At 40.0% G+C, this 25,090-nt stretch overlaps 1 protein-coding gene across 6 annotated transcripts in view; it reads left to right on the top strand.

The window, feature by feature from the left end:
- The window catches only part of kalrnb (kalirin RhoGEF kinase b), a 134,931-nt gene that overhangs the window by 94,475 nt on the left and 15,366 nt on the right, over positions 1–25,090 (top strand). For 4 of the 6 annotated variants that reach the window (XM_079840705.1, XM_079840706.1, XM_079840707.1 and 1 more), the window contains 8 exons: positions 13,880–14,157; positions 16,792–16,905; positions 19,125–19,231; positions 19,372–19,438; positions 19,760–19,863; positions 21,443–21,512; positions 21,592–21,678; positions 21,759–21,851. In XM_079840705.1, coding sequence (XP_079696831.1) covers positions 13,880–14,157; positions 16,792–16,905; positions 19,125–19,231; positions 19,372–19,438; positions 19,760–19,863; positions 21,443–21,512; positions 21,592–21,678; positions 21,759–21,851 — 920 coding nt within the window. Of the gene's footprint in view, positions 1–8,873; positions 9,115–13,502; positions 13,687–13,879; positions 14,158–16,791; positions 16,906–19,124; positions 19,232–19,371; positions 19,439–19,759; positions 19,864–21,442; positions 21,513–21,591; positions 21,679–21,758; positions 21,852–25,090 lie in introns of those variants that run through there. The other 2 variants (XM_079840709.1, XM_079840710.1) reach the window with 2 other exon arrangements.

The following is a 25,090-nucleotide window of genomic DNA, read 5'->3' as shown; positions in this document are numbered from 1 at the left end:
CTACTCATAGCGCCTCAAGCTCACCACAGCGGCTGGGGACCGGGAGCTCGCTTTCAGGGAGGTACCATGCCTACCACCTGATAGCAAAAAAGTGCCACTTATAGCACTTTATGCACACCACAGCGGCCGGGGAGCCGGCCTCTGCTCATTGACTGGATTTATCCAGGAACCACGAGACCAGAGCGTGCCCTCAGAGGAGGCCACGTGGGCCTACTACTCCAAAGCGAATCCCCTCAGGGAAGCCCGTGCAGCTTTGCCTGATAGCAACCCATGCTACGATCCGTTACCAAAACTGGGGACCGGGGAACGATTCCAGGGAGGCGCAATGCCTCCACCTGGTAGCAGAGCATGCCGTCCGTCGTGCTTCGCACATCACGCTCATTACCACAGTGACTGGGAACCGGAACCGTGAGCTCATCGTCAGGGAGGCCACCATGCCTACCACCTGATAGCAGAAGCTGCTACTCATAGTACTTCATTTCCGGGAGTTTGCCTCCAGGGAGGTCACTCAGGGAGGCCGGATGAGGCCTACTACCTGCTAACACTCGTGCTAGCCATCCAGTGACTGGGGCCCAGGAACGCCATCCGCAGAGGAGGTCAAGTGGGCCTGCTTACCCCACAGCAGGCCCATAGGGAGGCCCAGTAGCGCCTACCACCTATTCAGCAGCTCGTACCAGCCGTCGAGGGACTTAATGCCTATGGTGCCCCCTCAGGGGAGACCAAACAGTGCCTGCTGACCACAGCAGGCTCTCAGGGAGGCCAAACAGGGCCTAACTCCTGAGCGAAGGAAACCCAGACTGGGAGCCTTACTCTAAGAATGCTGGCTGCTGCTACCTGGGCTGACGGCAGCTGTCTACTGCTGACGAAGGCCTGGAAAACCAGTTAACACCTGGGGACTCATCCCCAGGGCCAATGACGGGTCACTGCTGACGTCGACACCAGTGGAGAAGAGCCTCCGAGGCCCACTCGTGGGCCATAGTGTCGGGACTTTCCTGCAAGGAGGCCGGTTAGCGCCTACTACCTGTCCTGAAGTCCAACTGCCCAGACCGTCCAAGCTGGCCCCTCAGAGCCAGCTGGCTCCTATACCCGCACCTGGGGCTGGCTCCATCCCAGAGGCAGCTAGGGACAACCTGCTTCGTCGTGTCCTAGGGCCCCCAGGACGGCGCAGTCTCTTGGGCAGGGCCTACAAACATGGACCTAATCACATTGCCAACAGCAGTGTACTCAGCAGAAGTGCTCAGCAAAGACCCTCTAAAGCGAGGGGAGTACAGCTTACGTCACCTGCATCGGGGCGGCTGTCTTTCTTTCCATGCAGCGGCCAACCTTGATTGCGAGGGCGTCAGTCATTGGCAATGCTCGGGCCTCAGGGGAGCATCCGACCAGAACCATACCGACAGAAGGATTATCCGATGTTCTGCTCAACCCGGGCCCTAAAGGAGGTGAAGTAGAGACATAAAGCAAAGGAACAATATCACAGAAATGTGAAAAACCACCGGCCGTACCATCCTCCAGGAAGAGGCCGGGGGCCGCCAGCAGATGGCGGCCACCAAGCTCCGAAAGGCGGAAACAGCAGATAAAGTCTAACCGCAAACCGGCGAAAGACGCTTAATTCCACCCCACGACTACTGACAAAGTCGCTGTCTCCTGCAACATCCTCGTCTGCATTGCACGTGACCCCAGAACGCAGAGAAGGGGGCGGGCCTTGGCCTGACGACTCTGTAACAGAGGAGGCTGAAACAAGGATGCATAAACAACGCCATGTTTTTAAATGAAAAGACAGGCCAGGGGCGAACACCTTTATTAAAAGGGAAACGCCCCCATCCTTGACAAAGCCTAGGCCAAGTGGTGCGACATAAGTCCGCACTAGATCTACTCAGGGCCCGGGAAAGAAATATTATCACCTCTAAAAAACCCCTTTTTCAAAGCTCCGCAGAGCTGGGCGCAGATCTCACTACAGCTCGTGCATTAGCGCGTACCCGGTCTTCAGCTACTTTTCACTTTACGCTAGGAAAAAACACAGCTCACCCCTTACACTACAAGCCCTCAGGCGAGAGCGCGATTCAGTTACCCAAACAATGGGGAAAAAATATAGCACGGAGAGGCAGCAAACTCTCTAGCAGAAAGTGAAGTATTCACACACAACCATCATAATGTTGCAAAGAAGATCGTTCTTAGCTTACTCACGGGGAGCTGCAGGCCCTGCGAAGATCCAGCGGCGATCCAAATTTCCCCAGAAAACCTCTCAGGCGAGCGAAGGTATAGGAGTTCTGAAAAACATAGTTTTGAAAATGTTTCACCCTCAGAGAGGGGGACTCACCGATCGCTCCCAGCGGTGCTTCCAGCCAGCCATAAGGCTAGTATCCGCCCGCCATCCTGAGGGGGGCGCTTTCATCAAACAAGCCAGGCGAGCCGGCAGAATCTTACATTTTCTGCTCATCATAGGCCACCGGCCTGATGTAAAAGCGCCCGGGGGAAAAACCAGAGGAAGGGAAAAAAGGCAGCGTTCATCTCCGCGCTCCTCGGGGGGTGGAGTCTGCTGCCTGCGCTGGTTCCGGTTACCAGCCCCGGCTTCCTTCCTCTTCCTGTCGCGGGTGTCCCGCCTCCCCTGCGCCCCAGTCCTCCGCGGCGGGGCGCTCGAGAGGCGACGTTGGCTCGCTATTCCCGTCTCCAGCCCTCAGACTGGGACGGGCCGGGGACACCCGACTGCCTGGGCGCGGTCCCGGACCTCAGCGGAATGCATCTGAATGCCGCCGAGCGCGCCTTCGCCTCTCCGAACCTCCCCACCACCGCCTCTACGGAGGTGCGAAAAGTTCAGATGGCGAAACCGGGGCATCAGGGAGAAAGAATTTTTTCCTTCTCCCCGATGTCCAAACGGTTTAACCACAGATGTCTCTCCGTGGCCACCCTCGCCGCCATCGGCGCTATCTGAACGGTGGCCTGGAGAGCAAAAACCGCGGTCCGGCGCGACTCGACTACCGCCTCAGGGGGTCCCTCCCCCCTGATCGAGGTCCCTCAGCAGGTCTGCCTGCAACACAGCTGTGGTGTGCAAAGCCGCTGCAGCGCGACCCACTGACATGTACGCCCTGCCATTCAGCGTTTAGACCGGCAGGGTGGGAGCCACAGTGTCGCCGGCCGCCCAAAGGCGAGATTAACATAACATCTCGTCCACGGGCGGCATCGACACATACCCAGCCAGGCAGTCCCTAGACATCAGCGACATCTAGCTCGCCGATGTCGACAGATGCGGGGCTGAGTAAGGTTTCTTCCATTCCCTCGAGATCTGCTGATGGAGATCTGGAAGGAATGGAAGACTCCCAGGAGTTGGGAGGTCATGGGCGGAGAGAAACCGATCGTCCGAACTGTTTGGACGCTCAGCCTTTCTCCTCACGCACCGCAAAGGCAGCTGCAGTCTACCCGCAGCGCGTTCCATGACTTCCAGCAACTCCCGTACATGGGACAGGATGGTAAGAAAAGCTTCAGCATTTTTAACTGACTCACCCATCCTCTGCTCGAGTGGAAGAGCAGCAGACGAGGAGGAGGAACATAAATCCAGCTCCTTCCTCCGAGGTCCGCCTCTCGTGATCTGGATCGTCCTCAAGAGCCATAACTGTCTCCAAGCGACGAGCCCGATCCATCTGGGAAGCGCTTTTGGTATTTGGACGCCGCTCAGCCTCAGCTCGAGCGTGGCCGTTCCCAGATGCTGAAACCTCTCCTCTCGAGAAGAGGTCCCACCGAGAGCGGAGCGTTTCCAGAGGACAACGCTCACAAATACTTTCACAAGTACTTTCACAAGAGGTTCGCAAACCTCTCATGTATGCTCTTCTCCCAGACAGTAAACGCAAAGTGTGTGTGTATCCAAAGCGCAAGATACACATTCAAACACACCTGCAGAAGTGGCACACTTCATTGTTATCCTTCTTGTAGACGTTTCACGTGAAGACAGGCAAAACAGTCCCTGAAGACGAAAAGATACTGTCATGTTGGCAAGGCGCCCTTATATACTTCCTGGTCGCACCTTGATGACATCATAGGCTGTCGCCGGTCAATAGGATTGACGTGATTCAATGTGATTTCAGGCACCAGTCACGCTGGAGGCGTTCCCCGTAGCGTCGAAGCTGACGCAGCGCGAGTTCCCTTTCGAAAGGGAACTACATGATTTAAAGTAGTTTTGAGAGCCTCAGTTACTAGGTACTTTCTTTGCATGCTAAAGAGCAACTTGGACATTCTGTTCAATAGCTACTTTTGTGTTCTGCGGGGTAAAAAGCATACAAGTTTCAAATAAAGTATATGAATTTGTATTTTTGGATGACCTGTCCCTTTAAGCTGTTGTACAAGTGCCCACGGCTCTCTGAGCAGCATGTGCTCTGGCTTCTTCCTGGGGAGCCAGTTCTGCTCTCGGTGGGAGAGGTACAAATAGGGTTTGATCATTAATTAGCAGGGTGCTAGTGATGCTAAGGCTTGCGTCCTGCTTTGATCCAACTCAGGGGATTGGTGTATGTGTTTGGTGGGGCTTCAATCCTGAGACTCACACAGGCTTAAGAGGTGTTTACACAATAGATCCACACTGAAACCATGCAGAACTATTTAAGTTTTCAATTGTCTTCATTTGAATAATTAATCTTTCTATAAGAGGGGTCTTTTTACTTTTAAGGCCCCTATTTAAGGCCAAGCTAAATCAAAGAACAAACTGATGTGACGTCATTTCAAACAAAATCAGGCCAAAACGAAAATTGTTTGGAATTTGTTTTGTTTTGTAAATTCTAAAACCAGCTTGCCAAAGTGAACTTTCCGGAAAAAGTTTGCTCTGGCTGGTATCACCTTCAAACTACCATTGTTCCATGGTGATTATGTAATTAGATGGGGGTGGCTCCAGGGCTCCGCCGCCTTTGACATGGAAATCTTCTCCGGTTAATTTCTTCTGTTCAGCCCGTTAAGGTCAGAGGCGAGGAAGAATGAACACACTGGAGAGCTGCTTCATAGTATAAATTGAAGTTATACTTCTTTTTTAAATGTTTAATATTGTAAAGCTGCTTGCTTTAAAGCAATCTGTTGTATCCCAGCAGTGTGGGGGCGGCATCTGGATGCTCCCGTACAGTATACCACTACAAAGGTGTTTTGAATAATTTTTTTTGCCGCTAAAACTTCACTGTGAGTATATCGGGTTCTTTAAAGGGTCCATATACTTCAAGCGAGCACCATGAGGGTGTAGCTTTGGTTTTTGGGTCAGAGTGGTGTCAAAATGTGTGTCTTTAAGGCCCCATACTGTCTGAAGCGGAACACTCTGTATTGTATAGTCCCTTTACTTCCTGTTGTCTCCCTGCACTGCACGTCCTGTGTTTAGAAGAGCACATTTCTAAACATCCCTACCAGAACCCCCTGACCTCATGACTGTTCAGGCCTGGATCTAAGAATAGACAGAGGAAAGGGGGAGTGAATCTTTTCCAGGTAGTTTTCAAGAAAATTAAATAAATAGAAAGCAACTGAAGGACTGACAGGTCAAGATGACTGCTGAACTTTTAACTCTTTAACTGTAAACTCCACTGAGAGGAATTAAATGTAACACACAACCAGAAGTTCATGCACCTTCAAAAAAAATGTAGATAACAGTCATAGTTTGGAATATTGGAATATTTCTTTGAATGATCTTTTGTCATTTGGATTTTGCGATGGCTGTTCACACTTCTGTCTGCCTTTATTTTGAGTAGCTGATATTGCTGTGTGTATGTGGAGTGTGTGTGTATGTGTGTGCTATATCTGATGCAACAGGGTTATAGTAAACAGAAAGTAATGCTTCGAAACATGGAAAATCTTTAGTAAGACATGAAGGATTCTGTCCAGTCAGACAGTTAACTGCATGCTACACTTCGTTCTGTTGACTAGGCTTTTTTCAGTTCTGTTATTGGAACTTCAGTCCTATTATTGGACAGGCATGTTAATGTTCTTGGAACTTTGTTTCCAAAATGTTGCCCTGCATGGTTGTCACATAGTTAACTTGTAAAATGTAGGGCCAACCTACTGGAGACAAGAATATGTCATATATTGGCTGTCCTCTGTTAAATATACTATACCTTTCTCCTCAAAAAGCTGTACTTAAGCCCTATTCGCATGGGATTAGTATTATCTGGGGACCTCGTGTGATTTAGAAATGACCCCTCCACATCTGAATTTGTGGGTCATTCACACGGGATAAGCGAAGACTGTGATTTTACTCGAATTTACTAACTTATCTTCCAGTTGTGAACCCCCTCGCTTGATTGTGCACTATTTTGGATAGGCTATTGCTTGGAAATGTCTTGTCGTTATAGGTCTAGCTGTATGATATATCATAAACAGAAGAATGCTCCTTAATGCATGCTGCAATACATGTCATCCATCTCCATCTAATCATTCTTTTTGTTTTCGCTCTTCTGATGCTTTTCAGCTTTCTCTTTCTGCAAAGTGTATAGTTGTATGGTATATAGCGATATGACCCAGCACCTAAAATACTATCTGAACACTCCAAAGCAGCCTCCATTCTTCGCGATAGATGGATAAAAGGGCGCACAGGAAACAAAAATCATTTTCAAATTGAATAAATGATATACGACCCTGCCAAATCCTGGCCAAATCACAGAGATGCCGATTGGCACGGGACTAATATTATCACATGACCTCAGTGTTCGGCGAAATATGGTAGGTCATTTGCGGGGGAATTTTTACTTTACAAATTACAGACATGGCCGAATTGCACGAGATTAAGATCATAGACAACCTCGCAATTATTACAAATGGTCACCAGGTAATACTAATCCCGTGCGAATAGGGCTGTAGAAAGTTTCACATTTTCACTTACACACTGAAATAAAATTTGATGTCGAAACTATTTTCAAAAATAATTACAAATGGCAAGCAACACTGAATTAAATGTGAATTTTTAAGAAAAAAGACTAAAATAATATTTTGTTATAAATCCTATACTAAAATAATGTTTTATTTACAACTTGAAATTTTCTTTACAGTGTAGCGTTGAGTTTTTGAAAAATTGAATTCACAAGGGGATGTTCATGTGCCATATAATCTTACTTTTGTAATCTTTGATATTTTAGGCTCTTTCTTTATTACAAAATGTAGTGGTGGGCGGTATGACCGAATTCTTATTTCACAGTATGAGCAATTATACAGTATATCACTGTAACAGTAATATTAAATCATAATATTGTGTCAGAGCTGATATCTTTGTGCTCTGACACATATGAGGTTGAACTCTAGGCACCACGAGTTTGAGTTCTGGCTTGTGTTCCCACACATCAAGCGTAACGTTAGTTCTGGCAGGTCACGTTAGTCAAGCTCGCATCAGCTGACACTCAGCTTGATTCACACGTACCTATAGGAATACTGCGCCTATCACAGCATATCTATATATAGGGTCCATTCAGTATTATCAGCAGCTTTATCGTGTTGCTCAGGAGCTAATTACCCTTCTCCATCCCCAGCTCCTCCTGTCACCCAGTCAGGATTTGGCATTGTGATATTCCTCTTCAAATTAGACTAATTTCTCGAACATTAAATTATCGTCATTAAGAACATTAATGATATCGCAATACCTTATGTTGGTTCTGTTCTGGTTACCCTAAGGGGGGTTATCGCTGCTCTCCCTGCTCTTATCCATGCTAGGCTGCGTGGATGGGCAGGGAGTTCTTGCCCAGAACAAAACCTTACCGCCAATACAAACAGTATACTAATTGTCAATCATTTTTGACGATAGTGGTCCCGACAGAAAGACTTTATATATACAAAGACACTGCACTCATATTACTTATGAATGGGAGAAAGTGCAACATGTAATATGGCAGAATAAGTCCCGCCTTCAATATAAAAGAGCCAATCGCTAATTGGTAAAGCTCTCTCATCTCTCCGAAAGCGAGTTGACACACAACTCCCCTCACTCACTCGTTTCATGTATTCCGGATGAATACTGTTGGTGTTACGGAGTTTGAATTTCGGCATGGGATTGCATGTATTGTGCATAATTTTACTCATTTCCACAGATTTTGTGCTTGCACCCAAAGAACAAATAAAGCCGCCTCTCAGTGCTAACTTTTTTCGCTGCTTATTGCACTGCTTCTTGCGCTTAAACAGTCAAACACACAAAAAATAATGTCAAAATGATGGTCTTGGCAAGTATTCACGTAAACACAGTCAGTTATGTTTTAAGTGAACGTAAACATTTGAGGGGAAAAAAAGCATGTGCAACAGTATAATGGATCCGTGTGTCTAGTCTTAAAATGACAGCAGCATAATATACCTGCTGCCAAATTAAGAGATAATATTAAAAATATCTATATAACAGTTTTTCCCAATGGTATTGATGTCAAAATTGTGGCCAGTGAAAATGCTAAGTGGCTAGTAACTTTGGAAAAGCACTAGCCACAGGGGCTAGTGAGCAAAAAAAGTCAAGCCCTGGACTTGTGCATATCTTAAATGTGTCTTTTATTTGATGCTGAAGATATTTATGTATATAATATGACCATTTAGTCGCATGTATGTGTGTTTGTGTTCCTGAAACTGCTGGGGATGGAGATCTTGTGATATAGACACACCCTCTCAAAAATGGGCCACTGCAGCATGCAGACGTAGCTGATGTAAGGATTCACACACACACACACACACACACACACACACAAATTAACTACACTCATTGTCTTTCCATGGCACAACTGAAAAACTGTGACTTATGTTTTTTTCTCCAGTCTCGTTTGAGGGTAAAAAAGTTATTTTTGCATGTTGGTTTTAGCAGACCTCAATTCAGTGGAACCTTCCTGTATCCCTTTGAATGTGTGTGTGTGTGTGTGTCTCTCAGTGGCCCTGGCCCCGCCCCCAGGTCCCTCCCCTTTATTGTGAAGAAGAGTAGCGCTGAACTTCCAGCTGAGCTTCAGTATTAAAGCGGACAGAGCCAAAGTGTGCTCCACCTCCCATTCTGTCCTTCTCCCTTTCTCCTCCTCTCTGTCTCTCACCTGTCTCTGGATGCACATATGAGACGGTGAGCGAGCAGCATGCGGAGTGGGAGGTCGTGTTGCTCTTGTGGAGTTTGTCTCAGTTGGATTTTGGGAAAGATTTGCTGTTGTGATGGCGCAGGTGCGTAACTCAACACACTCCGTTTGCTTGTGGAATGTATGCAGATGCGTTCAGTTAAATTTTATTTTTGCAGTGTGTGCAAGCATGTGTGTCTGTTCATGCCCTGTGGGAGTTGGGTGTTGTGTGTCTGGGTTAATGATTATGATTGAGTTTTGTGTGTTAATGGAATTTGTTGTTAGTGTATGTGTATCTTTTCATCTGAACTCTGGTATTTAATGTAATGGTTCACTGATCTGAATCCTGGATGAGATCTAGAATCCTGGGGGATCTCAGATAAGCTCAAGGATGTTTTGAGTGATTCAACTTACAATTATTTACAGACAACAGGCTTTTGTGTCAAATGCAAAAGCATTGATGATTTTTCTTTTAGCAAAAGGTCAGTATTGTCAAAAGTGTGCAGTTGTTACATACTTTTATCCGCAGCAACTAACAGTGCATTTAGAGTATATATTTTATCAGTCCATGTGTTGCCTAAGAATTGAACCCATGTCCTTGGTGTTACTAGCGCCGCATGTTCTATGGATTGCTCTACAGGAACACCTCAAGAGCAATTTTTTACCCATCTTACCCTTCAAAATGACTTTCTCTGGTTTAACCTCATGTAGTTAGCTTGCAGTTATATTATCGAAAATAGGCTTTTGACATGAATAAAACTAGTTAATTTAGCTGTTACCTATTTTTTACGTTATAGGGTGATATGTTATGCATAAATATATCATTTACATTTAAATTGTATCCCTTTTTCTTTTTTCTCCTGTTTAATGTCTACTGTGTGTTTGTTCTTAAAGCATAATTAATGAAAAAATAGCAATGCTCTGTCTGACTGTGTGTGTGCACGTGTGCGGGTGTGTGCGTGTGTGTGAGCGATACTGCCCCCTCAAGCTTCTCTGTTTTCCTGTAACCTAATTTCTCCATCAACAAACCAATGTGTCTGCTGTTTCCTTCAGCTTTGAAGCTCAAATCAAGTTCTCTGCTCTGTTTGATCATTTCTTACTCTTTTTTTCTTGAAGAATAACATACTCTTTGAAGATTCTGCACATTTTGTCTCTTAGCGATTGGCTGTGTGTATTAGGATCAGGAGTCTTCCATTTTTTTTTTAATAAGGACCTCTTAATAAATAGATTGATGACAGGGACCACCTGTGCACTTATTGCCTGACTTTTATGCCTGGGTTATAATGTGAATAATACCATATTAATGTATTTATATACAATGCATAGATATTGCATATATATTATAAGGAATAATGTACATCCAGTCAGTTGTTATCACAGAATAAAAACCCTGACAGGGTGATCAGGACTCTGAAGCGGAGGTTGTATCTGTTAATATTATTTAATGGACCTGAGCTAACATGAACCAACAGTGAACAGTTGTATTTTTATTCACAAATGTTAACCAAGATTAATCAATACTGAAACAACTGTATTGTTCACTGTTAGTTAACGCGTGTGACCTTTATTAAACCCTATTAAAATAATCATTATGTACAGTGTCACATACTTGAACATTACTGTTTATTTTAAGTTAGTATTCTTAAGCATTGGTCGGAGTTAATACTCGAATAGATTAATATTGCATTTTGATTTAAAAAAATGTTTTAATGTTTTGTTTGTTTTTTAGTTTGAAGTCCAACAATAATTGGAGTAAGACAGTGCTGCTGCTCACCCTTAAAAGTGTGAACACAATACATTTGTTCCTGCATTTTCTACAGGACGTTTAGTTCTTCTTTTTGTTGTTTTTGTTCTGGATAGAATGTTACATCAGCAACTTGTGCACGTGAGTGTGGGGGACTGGGTATTTCAGGTGGGAATCTCATCTGATTTTGAGAGAGAAATGTAGATAAAGCGGTAGCAGTATGAAGATTCAGTTTGTCTGTTGCTATAAGGTTGGAATGAATGCGGAATCAGGCGCCTGTTGTAATGACAGCAGTGAAACTTAAAGGAATTAAGCATAACTTTAACAAAGGAGCATTATCCCGGCACATGATCAGCGTGGATCCTCCCTGAGGCTGTCAGGACAAGCAGAGCGAGATCTAATTGGTTAATACCTGGGAGGGAGTGTTGACGGGGCAGTTTCAGGGGTGGATGGGGTAAATGGCTCTTTGAAGAAACATGTAACAAGGAAGTGACCTTTGTCCCATTCTCACCCCATGGGAAGTCACTTACGCAATGTCTACGGTAACTCAGTATTGCAGTGTCTGAACCAGCATAGAGTTAATGATCTGCACTGAAGCAGACAGCACTGGGCATGATTACACATCAGGTTGGTTATTTCAGCCCATCCTCTAAGGATTAATCATAATCCTGTTATTTGCTATTTACAGAAATATCTATGAACGCTGTTAATTAGCACATAAAATCATTTTGAATCATCCCTTAGATCCTAAAAACAAAGATAAAATGCATTTACAGTAATACACTTACAGTGGAAGCCTAGCAGTGGTACTGGTGCGTTTAAAAGCACAAACATAAAGCTCATAATTTAGTTAAAGCACTTACATCAATTCCTTCAGGAAAAAAATATTGTTTGGGCTGTTAAGTTGTCTACATTGTCTCTTTGAGCAGGGAATAGATTTCCAGGTGGATAAACTTCAACAGTTCAACAGTTTGTAGCAGCTTTGGAGCTCATAATATTGAAGGATAATTTGAGGACGGTATGAGTATATTTTAAGACGGAAATGCTGTCCTATTGCTGTCTTACCACATTTTACAAGCATTAATCTGCAAACTGCAGCATGCAGCACAAAATTTACACTACACTGTAAAAAAAAATCTGGTCTCCAATTGGCCAAATTGAATTTCTTGAATTTTAATTGAATTAAATTGCATCAATTCACAGAAATTCAATTTGGCCAACTGAAAAATTTAGATGTGATCGCTCACTAGAAAATTTTCAATTGGAGACCCTTTTTTATTTTTTGAAAGAAGTCTCTTGTGCTCACCAAACCGGAAAACCTAAAAATACCGTAAAAAACAGAATATAGTGAAATATTATAAAAGAACTCTTAAATTGTTATATATTTTAAACCGTAATGTATTCCTGTGATGGCATTACTCAGATATCGTTCTAACATGCTGATTTGGTGCTCAAAAAACATTTCTTATTGTTATTAATGTTGAAAACAGTTGTGCTGCTTAATATTTTTGTGGAAATGGTAGGATTTTTTGAGGAATAGATAGTTCAAAAGAACAGCATTTATTTAAAATAAGTTTTTTTTGTGGTACAATGTAAAAGTGTTTATTGTCACTTTTGATCAATTGAATTCACCCTTGCTGAATAAAACACCTAGTAGTTATGTAACATACCTTCCATGTGCCTTTGTGATATTCTGGAATCTGGATACCATGTGGAAGTACACTCAAATTATTTTCAGCCTTTAAGATAAGATTTATAGTAAAATTCTATCAAATTTAATAGAATTATCCTTACATATTTTAATTGAATAATCAAAAATCCTTAATAATTTATTCAATTAAAATATGTGAGGATTATTTAATGAAATGCGTAATCTTAAAAAAAAATCATTTTGAGTATAACTGGCTTTACTTCATTTGCCAGTCATAACATGAGTCGAAAGATTGGAGATTTGATAAGTCTGACAAGCAGATCTATTACAGCAGTCTTATGCTAACATGTTCCCCTGGTTTCACAGACAAGGCTTAAGCTAGTCCTAGACTAAAATGCATGTTTGAGCCGTTTTAACTGAAAGCAACTTGCACTGACAAATATATAAATATATTAAAATATATCATTGCCATTGTTTTGACTCAACATGCAGACCAGTAATGTTTTTTTCTAAGGTATGTTAACAATAGCTACTAAAATGCCCTAATTGAACTAATGACTAATCCTGGCTTAGTCTAAGCCCTGTTTGTGAAACTGGGCCGTTATGTTTAAGTGTTATGTACTTCAGTATTCAATTCAATTCACATTTATTTGTATAGCGCTTTTCACCATACATATTGTTTCTGCATTACAATGTAATCTGTTATCAGAGGTGAATGTGTCAAGTTATGCATTTCAGAAATGTATATATACAAATCAATCATGCAGTTAGCTAACAATGTATTAATTTAAACAATGTTTTCGATTTAAGGCAGAAACAGTAAGCTCATTGAAGTAATGAATACATGCTGTTAACAAATTATTAGGGTAAATAGAAAATTTGCATTGGTACATGTTGATTCAGAGTTTGCACCATCATTCTGAAATCCTGTCAGTGTGATAGTTTAAATGACTAAATATTTGATTTTACAATTTGAGGGACAATTCAACCTTTTCTGTGTTAAATTCTATGTGCTTTAAACTCCACCCTTTCAATGTGATGTGCAGTTTCCCTTTGTTGTGATGCCTTTATGACCAGATCAGGTCAAGCTGGTTTTTTCACTCTACAGTTGTGTCTACAAACTAGTGGCCTATAGACAAGAAGATTGCTTTTCCTTTCAGCTCAGTCGAGAGGCTGATGTCCAACACAGTGCGCTCAGGTTTTTTGTCTTTTAGCTGTTGGATTTGGTTTTGTGGGTTTTGAAGTTTCGGCTGCAGTGAACATCTCTTGAATGGTCTGAGCTGGTATAAGCTTTTTTAATGTTCATTTTTCAGGGGTTAAATGGCTTGTTCTAAATGTTCTGAGGTTGTAGAGCCGCTTTCTTAGGTTATATATTATGTCGTAATTGTGATTACTTTTATTAGTTGTCTGTTAATTCCATTTTAGGATTTCTGTATGGTCAATATCACAAATTTCTCTGTCATTTTTATTCAACAGAAAACTATCCCGTGGGAAGTTCAGAGGTGAAATCTGAGTCTTCTGCATCACTGCAGCCGCAGACATCGGTGACCTCTTTGCCAACAGGTTCTCCGGGACCCAAGCGATCTGGAACTACTGGAAACACATTAAAAAAATGGCTCACCAGCCCCGTACGGCGTCTCAGCCACGGCAAGGGCGACAACACTAACGCTAAAAAACCCAACAATAAGCAACGTAAACGAGATGGCCGCAAAAGTGTAGAACTGGGGCCGCCACACCAAGACAGCACAGAAGAGGTATGACCATTAACCATTTAGGAAATGTTCTTGCATAAGTCGGCAGTGTTTCAGCATTCCAGCATTTTAACAATACCACATACCATGCGATGTGTAGAAATGCATTCTCTTATTCGGTACCACACCTAACACATATTTCAGTGTAGTAAACTATGAGTGGGTTGTACCAAGGTTATTTTAGTAAACGAAAACTGAAACTAAGACTAAAACTATTGGTCAAAAAACATTTTCGGAAACTGAAATAAAATTAAAAAATCATAATAAATGAAAAACTAAAACGAAACGAAACTAACAACTCTTACTGAAAAACTAACTGAAATAAAATAATAATTAGCAAAAATAAATATTCGTTTTCGTAATTAATAAGCTATCTTTACTGTGTCTGAAAATCTGACCTGTGGCAGTTGAGTGTCTGTATTTGGCGCTACTGCGCGTGAAGTGATCTGAGGAGATTAACCGCTGTCCTGTGACGTCACACGTGCAGTGAACACATCGCTAGAAACGGCGGCTCACATAGAATGCGTTCGCGGCAGTGAAATGGGAAATGACACAAGGTAATGAGACGCACGTTGAACTTCTTTTAACTTTAGCTCACTGCTTTTAGAATGACGTTTCATACGCGACGAGAGACGCAGGTGCAACAGCAACTATAGTAGCAAGTGCTACTGTGTGTTTGAGATTTCATGTTCGCTTAATATTGACAGGCTCAAAGGTGTTATCATTGTTTTTTTACAAATCATTTACTAATAATAATATTATTATCCGTGTGGAGACATTTCCCCACAAAGTAGGGAATACCAGGACACACACACACACACACACACACACACACACACACACACACACACAGAGTCTTCACAACAGTTTGTATTGGCTGTAGTCAGATGACTTTAGCTGTGGTCACCTGCTAGCCTACATTGTACTACTGAAGAAATTAAAATAAGCTTATAATTGTTTAACAATATTTCATCTTTAATATGAATGAGTTTGTCTGGAATTTATCATTTTTACTTTTATATTTTTTACGTTGTATTTATTTGGTTCTTTGCTCAATCTCAGACCATTGTTTGTCGTATAGGTCATAGTTTGATTCTTAAAGGTGAAGACCCAACGTTATGCATGTTTTGTAAGATTCCCCTCTTTTGTTGGACTGTCCTGGGTTAAAACAAGAATTCTCTTTTATCAAGTTATTTCACTTAAGGACTTATTTAGTAAGGTTATGCCTGAAAAGGTTTTGGATTTTTTAAATCATAAATTAATTTAAAAAAATCTTGTATAATATGACGTTGTGTTTGTTTGCTTGGTTTTATTGTATTTAAATGATATTTGTATTTTTGTCATTTAATTTTTTCCATGAAAATAGCATTAGATGCTGACATGGCATTAAGTAAAATCTGTATTCCATAATTTTATTTTTATTATTAAGATGTCTGCACAAGAGTTAACTCTAATCTGTGCAAACATTAAACTTTGCTGAAATTAAAAATCTTGATTTGGTCTCTACACTTTGTTCTGGTAACTCTGCTAAACTATAATTACTAAAACTAAAACTGAAACGAAATATGTAAAAACTAAATAGAAATGTGTTTACAAAATAAAAACTAAACTAAAACTAGCAAAACAATTTATAAAACTAACTTAAACTAAACTGAAATTTGTAGCAAAATTCTAAACGATAATAAAATAAAAACTAATTTAAAAATGCAAAACTATAATAACCTTGGGTTGTACTAACAAGGATTAATCTTAAATCTAGATTAATTCAAGGTTTATCTAATAATTCTGTCAACTTTAAACCTTGTTTAAAAATAAGTAGGTTTACATTTATACCATCACTTTGAAACTGGATTTAATTTATATTTAAAATAGATTAACTTTAATCCTGTTGCTCCATAACTTTAAACTCAGATTTAAAACAAAATAAAGTACCCTTACAATTAAAAGATACTGTTGACTGAACAGAGCTAGAAACAGTGTGTGTGTCGTCAGGTCTTAGAGGGGTGTTTATTACAAATGAAAGTGAAAAATAAAGCGCATTGAGCCAGCAGTATGAGGGTTGTGGCGGCCTAGCCTTCTATCGAGTCCAGGATGCAGATCTGTCACTCATCTCAGCTAATCTCAGTATCAGCCTCTCTACGTAGCACTTTATAAAGACAGCTGACATTTTACAAGTTTATTTCCTTTATCGGCAAAATAAAGGTAACTCTTTATCGGCTACTTATGTCAGAGAGAGAGTTTCTGTTGGTCAATAAAGAAGGAAATTGAATATTAGTATTGTTGCTGTCAATAGGGAATCCATCATGGCGGTGAAAATTAATCGTGAATGGAAGTTGTTTTAATCGCAGGTTAAATTCTATTCCCCGATTTGTTAATCTGGGTTTAAAATTAAGTGGTGCAACACAACTCGAATTAAAATAAATCGCCTAGATCAACAAATCCTAGATTAGCTCTAAACTGTGCTTAATTTAATCCTTGTTGGTGCAACCCACCCTACATATCTATGTAGAAGGGCTTCCTGTATAGGTGCATGTTTTATGAGGAGTGTGCCTACTGTTAGAAGTCATGAATGATAGATTCCTGTTGGCTGGTGGTTATATTTAATCCATTTAAATGGGACTGACTCTTTCTCCAAAGAGAGGAAGACGAGGAGTGAACAGCGGAGGAGAAGAAGAGGCTGAAGACGAGCCACACACACCCCTCCCTCCCCCCATGGAGATCATCAAGGACCCCTCCGCTCAGGAGGAGAAGGTGAAACACAGACTTTCATTCATTTTTTATTGTAGCTTTTTTCCTTTTCTTGTTTTTTCTTCTTTTTTTCTCCACTCTGCATCCCTCATCCTTTTTGTTAAAGGAACAGTTCACCAAAAAAATTACAATTTGGCATCATTAGCTATGTTTCCGACCAAAGTTGTGTGTTTAACTTTATTTACACCAAGTGCAAACCCCCCTCCTTTGTTGACAGAGGCTATTTAACCTAACTCCACCCACCATTGTCCGGTTGAGCCAGACAAAATTACAAAAGAAACCCATCTGCTAAGGCCTGTTCACACCAAAAATGATAACTATGAAAATAGCTATAACAATAACTATATTAGCACCCACACCAATCGACAATATCGTTCTGTTTATTCCAAGCGTGCCCTGCGGTTTTGTCGTCTATAGCCGCATTTCCACCGCAGGAACTTTCCCCAGGAACCAGGGACTTTGGGGTGGTACTCGGTGTGTTTCGACCACAGGAACCACAGGAAGTTCTTGGTAAAAATTTCCCCCTCAAAATATCCCTGCTCGCTAGGTAGGTGCTGTGGAAACGCAGACGGCAACAGGTCTGGGGGAAAAAGTTCCTGGTACAAATTGTTCCGGGTAATTTCGGTGGAAACAGGGTTTATATGTGTAATTCAGAAACCCTTGTTATTAGCGACACTGGTGGCCGTTGAGTGAACTGCAGCCAATAACTTATTGCTCATGCTCACTATGATTGATAGCGTGGTAACCATAGCAACATTCTGGCGTGTCGCATGTTTAGTATTTGCAATATTTGACCAACATTACAGCGACTAAAGACTTAACTTAAGATTTTAACCATCTACTGAGGTGTTGTGTTTTGTTTATGTTTGCAAGGCTGCTTCGCAATTTATTAAAGCGTTTTTGGGCTTTTGTTTAAGTTTGGTTCATAAAATGACATTGCCTTAATGGTCACATGACATGCAGATAAACAAAACATTATCTTTTTTAGTAAGTGCTTTATTTTGAGCTGGTCCCATTACATTGTGTCGTTAACTACTATGCACTAAATTTAAATTATTTTGATAAACGCACTTATTGTGTACATGTTTTTACATCGTCCTTATATTTGCCCGCCATTGATGGAAATTTCCGGCTTTCCGTGTTTTCACTGTTTTACAGTAGGGAGTGCTATGACAAATCTTCTGAAAGAGTACAGAATTTCCTGATCAAAAGACATGTGAAAAAGAAGTGGTAGCATATGTAAGCAGATGCATATGTAAAATAACCCGATCATCAACATTAAACAGCATATAAATCAAAACTGCCTAATGTTACTGAATGAATGTCGAAAAGAGGAAGAGGTATAGGACTGTGAAGCTTTGGGGGTGTTAATGGACTCGATCTACTCCATCTATGTTTTGATCATCATTCTGAATCTTATCTGGGCGTAGTTTTTGACAAAAATGCATTTTTCTGAGCTTTTTGCTCAAAATGTTGCTTTTTTATTAAACTTCCCCACATTCAAATGAAAAAAGAATGCATTAAGTTTTTTTGTTTAAAAGCAGAGGCTCTGTTCTTTCGTTTGGTGTATGCATACTCAGATATTTATACAACAAAATATTCTGGGGGCCATGAAAATTTTGTTAAAATGGTGAAAAATGCTGGCGGTGACTGGCAACTTTTTTTTTTTAAACGCTAGCAGGGAAAGAGTTAAAAAATACCTACATGTAATTATAGCTATTATTAATGTCATCTATAATTACACTAGTGAACCTTCCCTTACACCTTGACCCAACCTTAAACCTGCCCATACCACCAAACCTGTCCCTAACCTCACCCGTATCTCACCTCAATAGCAGTTGACCTCAGTTGTACCTAACAATCAAGTTTTTTGACGCAAGTGCAAAGTAGTTAAAGACAACTAATATAAAATTGATGATTGTTTTTAGATTATTTTAATTTTAATGATTTAATTTTAATTTTTATGTTTATGATTTAATTAATTGCTCATTGTTAACCCCCTGATGTTCCTTCATTTTCTTCAGTCAACTCATTAATTTTTCTTTTTCTTTTTTAGATCACTTAAATTAATAATTTCATAGAAGAAAGAAAGAATTCATATGGGTTTGCTAGAAACAAAATGTTTAGCTTTGCCTTGCTCACTTTGTCCTCATTGTTTGCGTTTTCCCTTTCAGTTTTGATTCTTATCTCTCTTGCTCTCTTTCATTTTCTCTGTCATTCAGACTCCAGAGCCTGGCTCTTTCCCAGTGTTGGGTAGCGTCACCTTATCTGATCAGACGCCCAGAGACCCAGAAACCGAGCAGAAGAACAAGGCCATGAGAGGGCGAATGTAAGTACTCATCTGAACCGTTAAAAGACTGTACAAATGAATTAAACAACAAATAAAGATGCAAATCCTAGTATACTAGTTGAAACATGTTGATGTTCTAGTGTATTCTGATATCTCTCATATTTCTGCATTATCTACAGGTTTGTGTTAAATGAAATGGTGCAGACAGAGAGAGACTATGTGAAGGATCTGGGTGTCATAGTTGAGGTATGTGACAGATATGTCACACATATGTTATCTGTCCTGTCATGACGAAGCATATTTCAACATTTGGTTAAACCTCTGTGATACTTTTGTTCGCAATCAAAACAGCTGATTTGCATTAGTCACCTTATATAATAGTTGTAGGACAGAAATTATTACAATGATCTGAAGAATATTAGAGTATAATGTCACATCAAAAACCTTTTTTTCTCCAGAGAACCATATACAGTGCAAAATGGTTATTGATAAGTCTAAGCGTATAAATGCTCCAACATTTATTATTAAGTTGAGTCTCCAAATGTCTGTTTTTCTCATTATCCTCAGGGCTTTATGAAAATGATCGGGGAAAAAGGTGTTCCGGATGACATGACGGGGAAGGATAAGATCGTATTCGGGAACATTCATCAAATCTACGACTGGCATAAAGAGTAAACCACAGCTATTTTCTTTTCTATTTTCTAGAAACCATTTTTACAGCTGGTCAAAAACGAATAACTTAATTTAATAAAGGCACTCGAATGCTCAGTGAAGTTTTGTTGCTTTATTTAAAGGAACTAACAGAAAAAAATATAACATCCTCATAAAATAAGAACACAAACAGCATTTTTGTGGAGTGTTGATTGATTTACATAGCAAAACATGTATATATTTGGTATACTATCGTTTGGGGTCAGTACGATTTCAGATTTTTTTTTATGAAAGAAATTCATATTTTTATTTAGCAAGGATGCATTAAAATAGTCAAAACGGACAATAACAGCATTTATAATTATTTATAAAGATAAAAAAAAATCAATTAAATGCTGTTTTTATGATCATTCTATTCATCAGAGAATCTTGAAAAGATGTTTACGAGTCTGAAAGACTCGCGCCAGAATCGTGTTCTCTTTGCGCTTAAGCGAACAATAACACACAGAATTATGCCAAAATGCCCATTTTGTAGAGTATTTTCATAAGTGCATCTTAAATTAGTTAAATAACGTCTTAAATGAACTTAAAAGAGAGAGAAAATTATATGCGCATGACAGTGAGTCAGATCGACGTCATGTTCTGCAGCAGCAGATCTTAAAGGGACAGCAGCCACTAATGATGTCTGTCATGAATGTTAATCACAGAAAAAAGGAAACAGAGAAAATTGTAGCTTTAATAAGGAGTTATTCTATATTTTATATTATTATTTATTTATGATAACTTCAATTTTAACTTCGACTATTAAATTTTTGTATTTTCCTACCTGTTAGACTGGTGACACTTATTATAATAGGTTTATGTGAAGATTGTTTTAAGTTCACTTGAAATTGATATAGCTTTCAATTATACTGTAATGTTGAATGTCTATCATTAAAAAAATCAATTTCAGAGACATCAGTAGCAGTTTTAGTATCAGTGATACTGGCCTTCATAAAAAGATGCCATTACAACAAATATTTCAAATATACTGTATTTAAATTGTTTCTACATTAATTTGGAGAGTAACTGTGAAATATAAAAATATTTAAAACGCAGATTACAGAAAATTGCGATTAATTAGTTACTTTTTTAATCGATTGCCAGCACTAATAATAATAAATGTTTCTTGAGCAGCAAATCACCATATTAGAATGATTTCTGAAGGATAATTTGGCACTGCTGATTTCAGATTTGCCAAAATAGAATACAGTTCTTTAAATTGTAATAATATTTCACAATATTACTGTTATACAGTGTTTTTGTGCAGTAAAAAATCTTACCAATCCCAAACTTCAGAACGGTAATGTATTGACTCTACAATGTTGTCACAGTCTTGCACACTATTTTCATAAAATGGGGTCTTTTTCTAGATTGCCATTTTTGATAGCAAATAAAATAATCAGCATGCAAAACTCATGCATTAAACTTCCTGGTTGATATCAGCAATGACGCACACTAAAGAAGGAAACAGACTGAATTTTAGATGAGAATCTGATTCAGTTTGAATGAGGGAAGTTTATACACATCACCAAATGTTTTCTTTTCTAATTTTTAAAGATTCTTCCTTGGCGAACTGGAGAAATGTCTGCAGGACCACGACAGACTGGCCGAGCTGTTTATCAAGCATGTGAGTTCAACAGAATGAACTCTGTGTGTGTCTATGTGTTGCAGGAAACTTCACTCAAATGTCTTCCTCTATTATACAGGAAAGAAGGTTGCACATGTATGTCATCTACTGTCAGAACAAGCCCCGCTCAGAGTTTGTTGTGGCTGAATATGACGGATTCTTCGAGGTGAGTGTGATTTGAGCAGCTCAGTTATGTCTCCCTGGAGTAAAGTGCTTGTTTGCTGATGTTCTTGGAGTTTCTGTCAGGAGGTGCAGCAGGAGATAAACTCCAGACTGTCCATCAGCGATTACCTGATCAAACCCATCCAGAGGATCACCAAATACCAGCTCCTGCTCAAGGTATTAGCCACTGAATTACACAATCATGATGAGACTTATACCCTTACAATACATACCATGGTAAGGGCTTTTCATACTTGACATAGTTAACCCTGGGTCATTCTGAGCCCTGGGTAAACGGAATCGTTATACCGTATTGTTTCCGAATATAAGACAACATTTTTTTTACTTAGAAATACATCTGAAAAAAACGGTTTTGTCTTATATTCAGGGTCTAGACTTTTACATGTCACACCCGCAACAATAGGTGGCGCCAAATACGCGTAAAACGAGTGTGCCAAGAATTACGGTGTGTCATGTTAGAAGATCGGGAGCGCAAAAAGACTGCTAACAGTCAAAGAAAACCGTCTAAGACTGTCTTCATGACTGTCATGTTTTCATGTCTCGCTGACGGGACAACATTTTTAAAAACGTAATACGGTACCCAGATTTCAACTACGATAAGATTTGACTTCTAATGCTAATGACATTTTAGTAGACTATGGTTTTCTAATAATTCAGATGGGCTACAGGATATTTTTATGGTATGCCTAAAACTGTTTAGTTTTTAAATGTGATCGTTGGTACATTTTACCAGTATTTGCCATACTTTCAATACAAACATTTAATTATGAAAATTATTTTCATATTCAATAAAATACAAGATTTTTCCAAAAAGTACACCTTGAAAATGGAGGGGGGGTCGTCTTGTAATCAGGGTCATTATATTCAGAACAATACGGTAATTTACCCAAGGTTAACCATCAGTCCTGGGTATTCATAAGCTGACGTTTCACACTGTACATTCCTAAACCTTGTGGGGTAAGTGCTTTCTGGTAACCGATGTTGATTTCAAATCACCAAAACAAACACGCCCCTATTTTGATAGCTCCGCCCCACACATACGTAACCCAGGCAACGACAATGGTGGATTCTGCTGTGCCAGCCGGCCGAGGCTATGATGTCGTCAATAAGAGAAAGCAATATGTGTTACTATGGTAATCCAGGTCGAATGTTCAGTGAAAAAGTAATATCCCTTACATCCCAAAAACACAAATACACTCGATATCACAAGCACGACAGTCCAACTAACGAACATATTACAATTATGACAAGATTAGAGGGTTATATCGATCACGAAAAGAGGAACCAAAGGAAACAAACATATATTAGGAGTACATTATCTTACTTTTCGGACACTTTGGGAGCTGACGCTTGACACAGACAGTGAGGAGGTTTAGACGCTCCAGGCTTATGCAGTGTGGAAATGAATGGGTAATTATCATAGCTGAAGTGAATGACAATACGATCGACAAGCAAGCAAACGTGACACATGAGCATATTCAAGCAAAAGCCAGCATATATTATTTCTGTGAAATAAAACTAAATCAATGTTACTCACCTATCGAGAAGAAATAAAGCAACCTCGGCTTTCGCTCCTTGAGTTCTCTCCAGCGCTGGAAAGCTGATCCGATATTTACACGGGTCCTACTTCTTGCCTGATCGTAAGCCTTCTTTTGTTCCACAGACATTTTCCACATTTGTTTTTTATCTGCCATCTCTCTCTTTCTGTCGTAGCTCAGCTAATGTCCGTCCTGTGTCATGTCTTTTGAATAATGACGTGCACTGAGCGCTCTCTTCTCCTCGTCATTAGTAGACTTACTGCCCCTTACCGCCCCTTACTGCTGATTGGCTATAAGTTTGTTTTGGTACTCGGCTCGAGACACTTTACTAAAGCAGTTTTGAATTACCACTTACCCCAACTTTAACGTCCTTATTTGCAGTGCAAGTGTCACTACTTGGACGAACGCTGCACACAATATGTTTACACAAAGGCTCTAACATTGCGCATTCTCATATCATATATTGTTGACTGTACTATCAAGTTTGTCCTGAATGGACTTTTCAGACTATAAAGGTAAGAATGAATAGGTCTCTTCTTCACTCCAATTGTCACGTTTTCAGTTGCCGTTTGACATTTTCACCATCAAATGCTGAAGCTACTGTTTATGCAATGTGCTGTGTTTCTGTGACTGAACAAAGCACTTGAGGCATGCGTTGGTTGTCCGTTGCTAAGCATCTAGTCATAACATTTTAACACTGCATCGTTTCACACTGTACAAGTTTGGTACCGTAATGGAGGGTTAACAGCGCAAAAGCATTTCATAAGCAGTGCTAACCTCACTTCTAAATTACAAGTTTGAAACGTTTAAAAGCAGGATTTAGAATGACGATAACTCGGCAGTGTGAAAATCCATATAGTTTCCATCAAAATAGCTTAGACGTGCATTGAAACTAGGCCATATACTACCTTTAACATTTTTTGGGTCAGTCAAAAAAAATTTAAAGTCTCTTATGCTCACCAAGGCTGCATTTATTTGAAAATATCGAATTATTTTAAAAATACAGAAAAAACAGTAATATTATTTAATATTATTACAATTTAAAAGAACAGTTTTCCATTTTCCAGCATCATTACTCCAGGCTTCAGTGTCACATGATCCTTCAGAAATCATTCTAATATGCTGATTTGTTGCTCAAGAAACATTTCAGTAACACTTTAATATGGGGAACATATGTGAGGAACACGGGGAACACATATTCACTATTAACCACAATTTTTGTATCAATAAACTCCTAATTTACTGCTAATTAATAGTTAGTCAGGTCGTTTTTGTAGCGTTTAAGTTTAGGTATTGGGTAGGGTTATGGGATGTAGAATAAGGCATTAATATTTTCTTAAACATATAAACAGCCAATATCCTAGTAATATGCATGCTAATAAGCAACTAGTTAATAGCCAGAATTGAACCCTAAAATAAAGTGTTACCAACATTTCTCATTATTAGTAATGTTGAAAACAGTTTTACTGCCTAACATTTTTGTTGAAACATGATAAAAAATGTCTTTGATGCATAGAAAATGTTAAAAGAAAAAGTACAACAAAGTCTGTACTGTCACTTTGGATCAGTTTATTGGGTCCTTGCTGAATAAAAGATTTGGTGGGGGGTCTTATTGACCTCAGACTTTTAAACGGCTGTGTATTTAGGAACCATAATAATAATAATAATAGAGGCATTTGACTCAGCAACAATCCAGAATACCCTATCAACGACATGGCAGCACACTAAAAACTCCCAAACAACCTTATGTCAGCATCACACTTTATGATTTTCAAGCCTCATTTACACTGTAGGAGAATCAGGGAGTCTGTACCCACATACACGTCTCTCAGCGGGTGGGCGTTAGCAGATGGTTTT

Source organism: Gobio gobio (genome assembly GCF_949357685.1).
Source record: "Gobio gobio genome assembly, chromosome: 17".
NCBI lineage: Eukaryota > Metazoa > Chordata > Actinopteri > Cypriniformes > Gobionidae > Gobio > Gobio gobio.
Note: the sequence above shows the minus strand (reverse complement) of the source record. Positions and strands in the feature narration are given on the sequence as shown.